At 43.6% G+C, this 14,501-nt stretch overlaps 1 protein-coding gene across 3 annotated transcripts in view; it reads right to left on the bottom strand.

Moving 5' to 3' along the window:
* Positions 1–9,643, bottom strand: part of NFX1 (nuclear transcription factor, X-box binding 1) — a 66,612-nt gene extending 56,969 nt beyond the window's left edge. For 2 of the 3 annotated variants that reach the window (XM_010840125.1, XM_010840124.1), the window contains exons 1-2: positions 9,471–9,643; positions 4,960–5,958 (exon numbers count right to left, since the gene is read on the bottom strand). In XM_010840125.1, coding sequence (XP_010838427.1) covers positions 4,960–5,958; positions 9,471–9,495 — 1,024 coding nt within the window. In that variant the 5' untranslated portion in view covers positions 9,496–9,643. The remainder of the gene's footprint in view (positions 1–4,959; positions 5,959–9,470) is intronic. The other variant, XM_010840126.1, reaches the window with a different exon arrangement.
* Positions 9,644–14,501: the final 4,858 nt, after the last annotated feature.

The raw sequence follows: 14,501 nt of genomic DNA on the forward strand, positions 1-14,501 counted from the left end.
TGATGGAGAGAAAAGGTTCTGTAGCATTAGCTTCAAATGATACAAAGGTAGAACAAAAATAGTGTAGAAATGACCCTGGGGAAGGAGTGTGCTCTTCCTATCTTCCAGAAACTAAGGTGAGTGGGATAAGTGAAAAGAGCAGGCTCTAAAGTTGTAAGGAAAGGCGTCACCCGAGAGGAGGCCACAGGTCATTTAAGAGGGGGCACAGCTGAAACAATTTGAGGACACAGGGGATTTCGTTACCGCAATGAGGGATCCAGACAGCTGGGAGGACTAGGCAGTGCTGGGCTCTCTCAGCAGAGTGAGAGTGAACAAAGGCGGCTCTCAAAGAGCCGTGGAGGCATATCTGGGGTGAGCCTCTCTTTCCATTCCAATCAAGCTTTCATCTCTACTACTCCACTAAAACTGCTCTTAGCAAGACCAACACCCTTCAGATTGCCAAATACAACAGTCAGTATGCAGTCTTCCTTCTGTGCTGATCAACAGCATTCCGCACAACTGATCACTCCCTCCTCTTTGAGTTTATTTGGTGTTTAGAACGTTTCACCTCCTAGTTCAGTTTACTCTTTTACAACTTCCTTTACTGGATGCTCATTTTACAGCCAGGATGAAGTAGGCTCCATCCTCACTCTTTTTCTAACTGCACTCACACCTTAGGTGACCTCCTCTAGTCCATTAAACACCATCTGTACACTGACAATGCCCAAATTTAAGTCTCTAGTCCATATCTCTTCCCTGAATTTTATATCTGACTCTCTAACAGATCTATTGTCCAGTAGACAATTTAATTCTAACAAATTTAACCAAATTCTTTCTTTCCTGCAAAAGGAGGAGACAAAACAAAAGATATACAAAAACACCTTTTCCAACAAGAAATTGTCATAGATTGGAGGAGGCAAAGGACACATCCTGATTAAGTGCAATGTGGTATCCTGGATTGGATCCTGGAGCAGAAAAAGGATATTAAAGGAAAAACTGGTGAATCCAAATAAAGTCTGGGGGAATCCCTGGCAGTCCAGTGGTTAAGACTCTCTGCCTTCACTGCCTAAGGGTTGGGTCCAATCCCTGGTTGGAGAACTAAGCTCCTGCAAGCCTTGCAAAGAAAAAAAAACAACCCACCAAGTGTGAAGTTTAGTTAACACCATGGTACTAGTGTTAATTTCTTAGTTTCGACAAAGATGTTAACATTAGAGGAAGCTAGGTGAAGGATATATGGGAATTCTCTCTACTACCTTTGCAATCTTTCTATAGGTCTATAATTATTCCAAACTAAAAACTTTAAAAAAAACACCGCTTTCTCTCCCCAAGCATTACCACCGCAGTGAGTGGTATCTCGCCTTCTGTGCTGCTCAGACACAACATCCTGGACTCCTCTCGTTTTTCTCAATCCAACAACCAATCTATCTATAAATTCTGTCCACTTCATCTTCCAAACACACCCAGAAACTAAGCAATTCTGACCTCTTCTACCACTATTACCTTAATTCACATCTCCATCAAGTACCTGAATTGCTGCAAAAGCCTCATAACTCGCCAGTTTGCATCCTTAGAGCCTACTCCCTATACAGCAGGCTGGGTGATCATTTTAGATCATCTCTTCCCCAAAAAGCCTCCCAGCCTCCTAGCTGCTTCTCATCTTCTGAGTCAGAACCAAATCTAAGAGCCTCACACAACCCTGCCTCTGCAGTTTCTCTGACCTCCTCTCCTACCCACCTCTTCACTGCTCACAACGCTGTCCCTCCCACCCCAATCTACACTTGCTTCTCTCTCTGCTTGAAATGTTCTTCTCCAGAAAGCCATGTGGCGCACTTCTGCACTTCCTTCCGGTCTCTGTTCAAATGCCTCCTCATCAAAGAGACCGACCTATGTAAACTGGCACCCCTGTTATTCTGTCCTCTTTATCTGCCTTGTATTTTATTTCTTATCATCACCTGACTGACTGAATATTTAAGTGCTTTCTGCCTGTCTTCCCTGCCAGGAATGTAAATGCCATTAGTGCTGTATTCCTAGTACCTAGAACAGTGCTTAGCACAAAGCATTTACTCAATAAAAATGAATAAAGAGGTCTCAAGAAAATGACGGTATGTGACGCCACGACAGATTCATTAGGCAGAACTGAGATGGCCTCCAAGACTCCCAGCCCTGGTTTGCATGCCCTGGATAATCACCCCTTGAGTACGGGAGGAACTGATCTAATCAACTGAGTGCTTTTTAAAGAGTCTGGTGATCAAAGACAGAAGTCATGTAAAGAATCTGGAGCAGATGGCTTCCTGCAGGCCCTGAAGAAATAAACTACCATGTGAAAAGAACCACATGGTAAGGAACTGCAGGTCGGCCCTCAGAGCTCAGAGTGACCCCCAGCCAACAGCCAGCAAGAAAATGGGGACCTTGGGACTTCCCTGGCAGTCCAGCATTAAGACTCTGTACTTCCACTGAAGGGGGCACAGATTTGATCCCTGGTTAGGGAACTAAGATCCTGCATGCCACGTGGTGCTGCCAAAAAAAAAAAAAAGAAATGGGGACCTCAATCCTGCACCCATGAAGAACTAAATCCTACCAGGACTTCCCTTGTGGTCCAGGGGCTAAGATACCACACTCCCAGTGCAGGGGGCTGGGGTCTGATCCCTGTTTAGGGAACTAGATCCCATGTGCTGCAACTGAGACATATGCAGTCAAATAAATAAAAAAAAAAATATATATATATATATAAAAAAAGAACTAAATCCTATCAACAACCAGTGAGCATCAAAGAAGACCCCATCCCTCAGGTAACACTGTCCCTAGCCAAACTGCAGTCCTCTAAGACCCTGAGTAGAAACTCAGCTAACCCGTATCCAGACTTCTGACCCATGGAAACTGTGACACAGTAAAGTTGTGTTACCTTAGGCCATTACATTTGTGGCAATTCGTTATGAAGCAATAGGAAACTATTAACCAGCCTTGAGAATTCAAAAACAAATCTGGTATAATACTGCCTTGGTTCACACTCAAAGTCCCAAGGAGTGCCTGATGAAGCAGACAAGAACTACATCACTAGGCTTGTGTAAAAACAGGCCTGGGCAGGTGGTGGCTTCGTGTGTTAGGCTGTATGTTACATTAAACTGGAGGGAGACCAGGATGGTCCATGAGGAAGAGCTGGAGGAATGAACCTATTGATCCTGGATAAAAATATATACTCCGGGCAAATGAGAAGTATCTTCAATACTGCAAAGAGCTGACTTGCCATAAGTGGGAGGGAAGCGGAGAGGAGAGAGACTAGTTGCTGTGTAGCTCCAGAGGACAGAACCTAAACGAGGGGATAGGAAGCATTTACCAGAAAGAAGTTTTCAGTTTAATGCAAAGAAGAACTCTCTAACAGTCAGAGCTGAGCAACTACTGTGTTCTAAGACCTGTGTTAGGCAAGAGAGATATAAAAATGAAAGGAAAGGTACATTCTTTGCCTTCAAGGAACATGTCAACTGGTGGAGGGCACTGACACGTGAACAAATGATGGTTTCCAGTGGTGAAGCTAAGTGCTACAAGAGAAGCATGTATGTGGATGGGGAAGACATATCACAGGGCGAGCAAAGATCAGTGCTATCTGTGGGGGTGAGAAAAGGTTTTCTGGACATGTAACTAAACTATAGCTTTTGAAAAATGAGTATGGGGCTTCCCTGTTGGCTCAGTGGTAAAGAATCCACCTGTCAATGCAGGAGACGTGGGTTCAATCCCTGGTCTGGGAAGATATCACATGCCTTGGAGCATCTAAGCCCAGGTGCCACAACTGTTGAGCTTGTGCTCTAGAGCTCAGAAGCTGCAATTAGTGAAGCCTGCACACCTTAGGGCCTGTGCTCTGCAACAAGAGAAGCCACCGCAATGAGAAGCCCGAGCACTGCGACTAGGCAGTAGCCCAGCTCTCCACAACTAGAGAAAAGCCTGAGCAGCAGCGAAGACCCAGGACAGCCATAAATCAATAGAGCAACAATGAGTAAGAATTCACCAGTGAGCTGAGTAGTTAGTAGCTAGTGTAGACAGAAGGGACCACATATGTGACCATGTGGAAAGATGACAGTACCAGAGTCCAGGGAGTAAAATGCGGTGGGGGCTGAAGCAGCAGCAGATGAGGCTGTTGTGTAAGGCAGAATCTGTAGGTGATGAGAAAAAGTGAACAGAATCAAGCAAGGGAGTGACACAGGTCCATAAGTGTTTTAGAAATATCACTTTTGGGGGGGACTGTGTAGCATGGCATCCAGGATCTTAGTTCCCTAACCAGGGAGCAAACCCATGCCCCCTGCAGTGGAAACTCAAAGTCTTAACCACTGGACCAACAGGGAAGTCCCAGAAATACCACTTTCTGATGCTAATGTAAGAAGTGAACTAAAAGAGAGAAACTGGAGATGGCAAGATTAGTCAGGAACTGTTGCGACCAAGGAGACAAGAGATGATGCACAGGCTGGAACTAGAAGTAGTAGAGATGTTACCATCCCTACTTGTGTTTTTTGACAATTCAAAAAAGTCTTGTAGCCAAACATCTGTATCACCCGTATCTGTGCTTTTTAAAACCCTTACTAATTTCCTTATTTGTTAAGAAAAACTTTCCTTATTTGTACTTGCTTATAATATATAATGGAGAAAGAAATGGTAATCCACTCCAGTATTCTTGCCTGGGTGATCCCATGGACAGAGGAGCCTGGCAGGCTACAATCCATGGGGTCACAAAGAGTTGGACACAATGGAGTAACTAACACTTTCACTTTTATGATAGATAAAAACTAAGTCAGTGGACATCTCCTGGGAAGAGGAGCAGGTGGTGGCAGGACCCAAGCAGAGGATGAACAAGAACAGAAAGACTTTCTACTGGTACCTTTTTATATTTTCTGATTTCTAAATTGTGTGAGTGTATTACCAATTCAGAAATTAAAATTTTTAAAAAAAAAAAAGGAAGAAAGAAAACATTTCCAACCATTTAGGTAGGCTTACCTGTGTGTGTTTCCACATTCTTTAGCATGTGGTTCTGTTTGCCTCGGGGAAAAGATGCTACCTGGGGATCCTGCCTCCTTACAGCACATTTCTCTGGGTCAGCCCTTCTAGAAGACCTGCTGACGACTGCCAAGTTCCCACTGTCACAGGTGGATTTTGCTGGCCTCTCATTAAGATCATCCTTTGGAATGGAGGCCATGTTGTCTCTGGACCCTGCGTTTGTATGCCGTTGGCCCTCCTGTTTTGGTGGGTTTCTGCCTGGTCGTGGCCTGGCTCCCTCCACTTCCCAGGGAGACCTTTTCTGTGGGTGTCTTCTCTGCTCGCCGCGTCTGGCCCCATCCGCTACCACTTTTCTAGAGGAAGCATCTGAAGAGTCAGGGTGGATAACCCCTGCTGGTTTGGTGTTTTCAGGTCCTGCCTCCTCAGGTTTGGGAGTCATTCTGTGACCCCACTCACTTTTGAGTTTCCCCTTGACTTTTGGTCCTCTCCCATAGCTGTATATAAATTGGGTTGCTTTCTTGGGTTTTGCTCCCCTTGGATCTGCACCGACAATTTCCTTCTCACTCTCGGAAGGACTGTGCTCTCTGAGGTTTGTCCCACTCTCTGACTTGGCCACGTTTTCTAGGCCAGGTGCATCTGAGGTCTGGTCAATGAGGCCCTGTGCTCTCTTGACTCTGATATGCTGCTTTTCACTCCTCAATTTCTGCCAAGGTTGATTCTGAAGGCCATGGTTCTTGAGAGATTTGTTAGTAACAGAGGACTGGAAAGAAGTCTGCTGACTCTTAGGTTTGCTTCCTGAAGGATAAAAACTGTGCTGATGAACAGCAGAGATGTCATCATAAGAGATTTGCCTGGAAAGGTGACACGGAGGTGGTGAACTGTAATTTCTTCTACCAATTCTATTAGAATCTAGTCTCCTTTGACTCCCACAGTACAGACCAGAATTTTTTCTCTCCTGAGGAATGAACTCAGCAGCATCCGTATTGAACTTAAAAGCACCTAGGACATAAGAAATAGACACGTAAGTAAAGAAATTAATTGGTCACTCATGAAGCCCCAAAGACTGTACGCCAGACCTAAGAGTTATCTTCCTAAGGACTTTGTATAAAATAGTCTCCGCACAAGGCCTGTTTTCTGTGAAGGTGGTGGGTTCAAGTTGCTTGTGGAAGACTGATTGGCAGCCTTACCAACAGCCACTGCTGAACTGCCAAGTAAAACCGTTCACCTGGGCTATCAGGCATTAGTTATAAATGTGTTTATTTCTATTGAGAAATGTAAGGTCAGCGAACAGTTCAGGGATGAGACATCAATCGGCAGGTTCCGTGTGGTCTTTCAAAACTCTACGGTAGCATTGTGTAATATTAAGTTAACAGGCTTTGGAGTCAGCCCAAATCAGTTTAAAGCCTGACCCTCCAGTTTATAGTATTAGCTCAGGAAAATCATTTGATTGCTTTTAGCCTGAGTTTCCACATACATGACAAAAGCTGATAATACTATTTCAAAGGGTCATTGTGGAATTTAAGTGAAGACTTCACATAGACGTACTTAGCAGGAAGAATACATCCCATCTCATCCCCCCTGGAATGTATTTTAGGTTTTCCATACATAACCTCTGTTAATACAGTCAGAATCCCAGAGTCTCAAAAATTAGGCCTATGCCCCTTCAACCTACTCATCCATCCCCCACCTCCACCAGCCACATGCTTCTTTGTAGTCAACTTTGTCCCTGAAGTCCAAAGATAAAACAATTCGCCTAAGGACACAAAACCAGATAGTAGCAAAGTCAGACTATGCGCAGTGTATAGAATATTCTCTGAATCAGCAGGGCCTGGGAGATGGATTTAAGTCCCTGTCCATCACTTGTCTTTATGCAAGTTATTTAATCCCAGTAATGGAATAGTAAGAATCCCTACATCAAAGAGTTGCTATGAAGATTAAAGCAAGGTTAGTAACAAGTATAAAGTGGTTAAAATAGTGCTTTATTATTGCCGTTAAGATTACAGACTATCTGAAACAGACCTGACCGCAAAAGGCTGCAGTGCACAGCCTGCGAGTTTCAGGTTTAATAATAAGCCCTAACATTTATTAGGTACTTAACACATGCCAGGCACTATTCTAAACACTCTGCATACGTTAATTTATTTAATCCTTACATTCCTGATGAGAAAACTGAGACTCGGTAAAGAGTAACTTCCCCAAGGCCACAGGGGTATTCCAGAGCAGATTCAGGATTCAGGCCATGTGACCCTAGAGACCATGCTCTTAAATTACACTCCATTGACAGAAGTTGAGTATCAGGTACCATAGAAACATATACTTAAGAACTGAGCGAGATCATAAAGGTAACCTCTCACTCAATCCAGGATTCGTCCTGAAAGCTTTCACACAGGCAGGATTCTAAGGATGGGGTTGGAGAGCCTTACAAAATGGCAAGAGGATTAGACAAATTCAGAAGGTGGCAGAGAAGGTGTTCCAGATACATAAGAGAGAACTTAAGGGGGAATGGGTAAATTAGACCAAGTAGGTATTGTGTAGTTTTCTCCTGCTTTAAGAAGCAAGGTTGTAAGAGGGGCAGAAAAAAGGTCAGTAAAGTAGTCCAGAATAGCCAGGTTAAAGGATACAAAGGGTGTTTCATGTTAACCAGCAAAGGGTTGACTCAACTTGAGAATCTAGACAGAGCAGCATCTATTCATATAAAGTATGTGTTCCACCAAATGTGAAGTAGTGGACAAAGCCCTCAGATCATTCACGGATACGAGGAAGGGGAAAAGGGCACAGGAAACTGGACTCAAAAATCTGAGACACCTTTATTTTTTCACTATTTTGAGCAGCTGAAGTTACTAAATAGGATATCTCATCCCCAAGGCTTGGCTATAGTGCAAGTGGTACTAGAGACCCAAGACAACACCATGGTGGGTGACCTACAGGTGGGTGGAGCAGAGTAAGGGGAAAATCCAACTGCAGATTATAAAGTCCAGAGACAAAATTGGCACTGGAGAGTCTATCCATGGGTAGAAAGATACCCCTTGGTGTTTCAGGAAAACAGCAGGTAATAGAATTACACTGGAGTGAGGATGGAGGTGTGGGCTAGAGATAATGCTGAAATAAGAACATGGAATAGGAACTAAGGCCAAAGCGAACTAAGGCAGAGGAGACAAAGTGGGGAGGTCTTTGGATTACCCGACTTTGCCTCAATAGATGAGACAGAGGTTGTAACCTGGAGAGCAACACCAGAGGCCAAAAATAAGATTCACAACTAGCCCCACTCATTCGTTTCTGCTTCAAACACTGAATGGTGCAGAAATGGGCCAGATATGAGCCTAAGGATAGGAAGACCAAGGGGTCCAATTTAGGGGATCTGGGAAAAGAGTGAGTGGGAGAAATACAAAACACCAGGCTAAATGTGGTCCCCACTCTCCAAGATGAATTAATACCTAAATCAGGACTAGGGTAAACAAACAAAAAATGGACTAGGGTATGCAGTGTGTTAGCCAACGTTTTTGACCAAGATCCATGGTAACAAATATATTTTACCTGCCACCAAGTACACAAATACATATATAGGTTTCTCGGTGCCCCAACAGGCTGGTAGGTAGCAGAACTGAGACTCAAATTAATGACTGTTCACGAACCTCATGCTGCAAATTGCTGCCCTGTTTTTCCGAAAGAGTGGATCATGAAATCAAATTATGTAGTGGGTTGTGACAAGAATTTTTTCAAACGAAATATGTAGTATAGAGTGTATTGGAGATAATAAGGAAAACCACTGCTTCCTGAAATTTTTGATTCGTTTTTATATTTGTGTGCGCTGAGATCACTATGTAAAATGCTCCTTTTCCGTCACTGTCCAAAGAGTTGGGAAAACAAAGATATAAGGTACCCTGAAGTAACTGGAAATCGTGTTACATTAACAGCCATATGAGGCTGTCTCTACACACTGAGACAACTCTGGGAGGGGAAGTAAGCTAACAATTGTGTAACACGTACAGTAGCGGCGGGAACCTTCAGACTAATTGACTTATTTACTCCCAAATCACAGATGAAGAAAACGAGACTTCACATTGCGAGCTCATGGCAAGCTGAGACTGGAAACCACGAGTGTTCGGCTCGCGCCCGCGCTGCTGCCCCAGGACGCACGAATGCATATCAAGCACAGCGAGCAATCCCGCCGCGCGTCGAGAGCTAGATCACCGTCACGGGCCGACGCCCGCCTGTGGGATATCACTGCCCTAGGAAGGCCGGGAAGAGCCCTGGAGAGGGCGGGACACCCACATCGACTCAGCGGGACAAACCGACTCTCCTAGGAAACCCAGCTGCCGGGCTTCATCACCAACCGAGGATGGTTAAGACCTCGGACGCACGACGCGCGTGGCTTGGCCCTTCCGAGCCACTATCCCCAACCCCTGTACGTGCCACTCTCGCGATACGAATGGCCGGTGCCCTAGGACTCGTCACTGACTCAATTTCCGTTCCCCGAAAGGGGCCCAGTCCTGCGAGGGCCGGTACAGTACCTGAGACAGGAGGCGCCTCCGCCATCCCGTGCCGCAACACCTAAAGCGAGCCCTGCAGCCCAGCGAGCGCTGTCACCCGGTCATGTGCTCTGGACTTCCGGCGCCGCGAGAAAACTCGCTTCTGCGCGCGCGGTAGACGGCCACGGAGTTTGCGCGGCCTGAGTCAACTATGCGGAGCGTCGGTGACGTCAAACAGACGCGCCCGGCGCCGGGCTGAAGCAGGGTACTAGTAGCTGTAGGTAGCCAAGATCCCGGGAGGGTAAGCATGCCCGGTCTTGCACAATCAATAGTTGTTTTCCTTTTGAGAGTCACTGTTCTCTACTGCTACCGTGTCCTTTAACCCTCCCACCCAACCAGCCTCGCCTGATTTTCTGGAGTCAGGTCAGACCGCACCTATTTACTAGCGTGGATCAGATTTAGGATTAAAACAAAGACGAAGTAGTCAAAAGGCAGAAAGGGGAAAAAATGTCTGCAAAACAAACGATAAAAGGCTCTTACAAATCAGTTTAGAAACAAAAACCCATTTATTAGAAATGATAAAGGACTTGAAAGGGCAGATGACAATACTAAAGTAGATACAGAGGGACTCAATGTGAGAGGGGGTAGGTTTGGGGGTACTGATTATTTTTTAAGTACAAAATGTTTTCAGTGTGTGGAATTTTTTCATTTGTGTGTTTTGCTGTTGCTCTACTAAAGAGAACACAGTACTTAAGTGTTAAGTATCTGCATTTGTAAAGTAATTCACTGCTCCAGACTTCCCCAAGAACACAAAATAAGAGTCATTCATTCACAGTCTAATGCATACTTTTAGGCATTGCTTTAACTGCTGGAGGTTAATGTGAAAAAGACAAACAAGTCCCTGCCTTCAATGAAGTGCATTGACTAGTAGGGAACGTTAAATCTAAGTAATGTGGGACTTCCCTGGTGGTTCAGTGGTTAAGTATCCACCTGCCAACACAGGGGACATGGGTTTGATCCCTGGTCTAGGAAGATCCCACATGCTTCTGGGCTACTAGGCTGATGCACCACAACTACTGAACCAGAGTTCTGCACCCACTGAAGCTGGTGTGCCCTAGTCGCCTGTGCTCTGCAACTAGAGAAGCCACTGCAATGAGAAGCCCAAGCAAATGAAGTAAGAGAGCAGCCCCACCCTCCCCCAAACAGAAAGCCCAGGTGTAGTAATGGAAGGTGCAGGAAGGAAAGACGGCCCTGTGGCCAAAAATAATTATAAAAAATATTTTGAAACTAAGTTTATTTACAAACTGGTGATTTGGGTTGTCAAAGAAATAAGCAGGGTAACAGTGACTTAAACTAGGTTCCGCTCCAGAAAAGGTGGCCAGCCTTCTTTGAGTAGAAGGATAGATGAGAATGATCAACTATGTGAAGATTCAGAGGGAATAGCAGAAGGAAGCAGGTGGAGAAGCTATGGAGGAAGGAAAGGGCTCGAAGTGTTAAAGTTATTGAAATATTTGCTGGAGAGCAATGAGCAAGGAGAGTGGCACAATATGAAACTGGAGGAAGGTAGTTAGATCACGTGATAATGGATTTTATTCCAAGAGCAACAGGAAGTTAAAAGGTTCTAAGCAAAGAATGGTACTGTTAACAAACTGAACACAGGTCTGCTCATGCAATGCAATGCAAAGCAAAGTCGGTCCACTGACACCAGGCTTTGGTGAAGTACAGTGCTTACTTCAGGGTGCCAAGCAAGAGTGTGACAGACAAGCCTTAGATCCACTCCAACTTGGTCTTTGAGTTAGTTTTTGTTTTTTAAAGGGAAAGATAAAAGAAGCTGGAATTAATCATCATCTTGTGACATTTCCTAATCATAGTTTCCAGAGTCAAAACATTTCTGGTTTACAAGTGTCTGGCTCGGTGGTCCACAGCTTGGGGAGCTAAGCTTGTCCTGAGTTTGTATTTAATGATATATAATAGTAATTTTAGTACATTAACAATGTTATTGACAATAGCAATTTTAGTCCTCTGATTCTGGTTGATTAGTGTTCAGTTAGCACAGGATTGAGGTCAGAGGGGACACAAGAAATTGAATAAAGTTTTGGATAGAGAGATTAATCATAAACTGGGTAAGGGAACTTGGTTTTAGGGGCACTCAGTTTCAGTATCTGAATTACCCTTAAAGATTTCTCATACTCCCAGGGGAAGAGTGAATTGTAGGGGAGCAAAAATAGAAGTGGGGAGAAAATTTACATTTTTCTATTATGCTAATATGGAAGATGATGGTGGCTTTGAACTAGAGCCACAGCAAATGTGATTGAGAGGAGAGAGCAGATCTAAGATATATTTGAGACAACCTTCATCCAGCTTCCAAATGTTTTCTAAACCAAAAGTCATGATGTGCTATCTCATTGTTTGTTAATTTGAGTTTATCTGATTACTGAGTCCGAACATTTCTTAGTGACTTTTTGAGTTTTTTTAGATTGCTTAGTCACATCCTTTGCCGTTTCTCTGTTGGGGTTGCTGTATTTTTCTTGCTGATGGTTTTCTGTACTTTGTAGATATACAAGACTTGTATGTTTTGTCAGTTTTAGACATTTCAATTGCCTTCTCTTACATCCATTAATTTATTCCTTTATTGAACATAAATCCTTAATTTTGACAGTTCATCAAAAACCTTACTGTCCCCTACAGAAATTACCAGTTGTATTAGTCCGAGTCAAGTAGAAGGAAGGAATCATACAGTAATTTGATCAGGGAAGGTTTCATTTAATTTTTTTTGAAGACTTTGTCCAGTGAAAATCATCCCAGAGCTGAGGTGCAGACTTGGTTAGAAGGGATGTGCCTGTGATGCCTAGATAGGGAAGCTGCTGTGGTGCTGCATGGAAGTGGTCAGAAATCTACCTTATATGGTGCTGGGGAAAGCCATTCATGGGGAGGTGTTTCACAAGAGGCACTCTCCTAGAAACCACTTGAGGAGGGTGCCAGGAGAAGTTGCTGGCTTTTGACCACTATACACTGAAGAACCAGGTACAGGAACCAGACGCTGGGGAAGCTGCCCACAGCACCTTAGCCTGTCCAACCCTATCTCTCTATTTCCCTCTACTGACAAAGCTTAATACCTGCCAGCTGGTAAAGGATAAATATTTAAAGTGCCCAAATCCATTCCACAGAGCAGGCAAAAAGGATAAATTTGGAACTGAAGGTCAATAGTTCATAACTGGCATACTAGAGAACCCACTCATTATTCCCCAAACTCGTAAACAAATGGAAGTAAGCAAGCATTTATCTTGCCTTTCCTATACAGACACTGCTTCGCACAACATACAAAGTTAGGACAAGCAACAAAAGCAGTACTCAGATGGAAATTTATAGCTATAAACACTTACATTAAAAAAGATATCCAAACAATGGGAAATTATTCTGCACTAAATAGAAACGAGTAATCACGCCATGAAAAACACATAGAGGAAACTTAAATGCAGATAATAAGTGAAAGAAGGCAATGTGAAAAAGCACATACTGTATGTTTTCCACGATTACATATGACATTCTGGAAAAGGCAAAACTATGGAGACAGTGGGAAAAAAAAAGCAGTGGTTTCCAGGTATTAGAGGGCAGGAAAGGATGAAGAGACAGAGCACAGAGAATGTTTAGGGAAGAGAAATAATTCTGCATGGCACTATAATAGTGGATACATTGTCAAAACCAATAGAGGGTACAACACCAAAAGTAAACTAATGTAAACCATGGACTGAGGGTGATGAGTCAATGTAGGTTCATGGGTGGTAACAAATGTACCACTCTGGTGCAGGATGTCTATAGTAGGGGGGTTGTGCGTGTGTGGGGACAGGGGCATATACTGAACTGTCCATACTCCCTGCTCAATTCTGTTGTGAACCTAAACTGCTCTGAAAAAATTTATTAATAAATTAGATCTCAAATCAGAAGCCTAATCTTCTACCTTAAGGATCTAGAAAAAGAAGAGCAAACCAAACCAAAACAAGTACAAGGAAAGAAATAATAAAAGAGCAGGAATTAATGAAATAAATAGAAAAAAACAACAGCAAAAAATCAACAAAGTTGACTCATTAGCCAAAACCATAAAAATTGATCAACTTTTAGCTAGACTGACCAAGAAAAACAAAAAAAGAGAAAATTCAAATTACTAAAATTAGGAATAAAAGAAGGGACATTATTCCCCAGCTTATGAAAATAAAAAGAAGCATAGGTAATACTATGAACAAGTGTATGCTAGCTAATGGGCTTCCCTTGTGGCTCAGATGGTCAAGAATCCACCTGTAATGCAGGAGACCCAGGTTTGATCCCTGGGTGGGGAAGAACCCTGGGAGAAGGGAATGGCTACCCACTCCAGTAGTCTTGCCTGGGAACCCCACTGACAGAAACACGATTGAGTCACACACACACACACACACACACACACACACATGCTAGCTAATCAGATCACCTAGATGAAACAGAAAAATTCCTAGAAATACACAAACTATCAAAACAGACTCAAATAAAAAATCTAAAGATACCTATAACAAGTAGAGACTGAATTGGTAATAATTTTAAAAATGTCCCACAAAAGCTATCCCCAGATAGCTTCTGGGGTAAATTCTACCAAATGTTAAAAAAATCGACACCAATCCTTCAAAAACTCTTCCAAAGAACAGAGGAGAACATAATACTTCCCAACTCATCCTCTGGATGAAAACTCTGCCTTAGGGCAATCATTTACTGCCTAATCTCTTTGTTGCAGAAATTTATGGCATCAGACTGCTGAAAACAGGTTCTGCCTAATCAGGCACCCTTGGGCAGTGGTTCACTGACTACACACAAGAACACCTGGGGAGCTTTTAAAACTTCAGGTGCCTACACTGTATCTAGATGTATTACATGATACATGTCCTGTGGGATAGGACTCAGGCAGCAATAAAACAAACATACAGACAAGCTCCCTAGGTTGGATCCCCGGTCGCCACTAGTCCATGGCCTGTCAGGAACCAGGCCACACAGCAGGAAGTAGCAGCAGGTTAAAACCAAAACTATTCCACCTCCCCCTACCCCCCTCCC

Source organism: Bison bison, unplaced genomic scaffold (assembly GCF_000754665.1).
Source record: "Bison bison bison isolate TAMUID 2011002044 unplaced genomic scaffold, Bison_UMD1.0 scf7180017864141, whole genome shotgun sequence".
Taxonomy (NCBI): domain Eukaryota; kingdom Metazoa; phylum Chordata; class Mammalia; order Artiodactyla; family Bovidae; genus Bison; species Bison bison.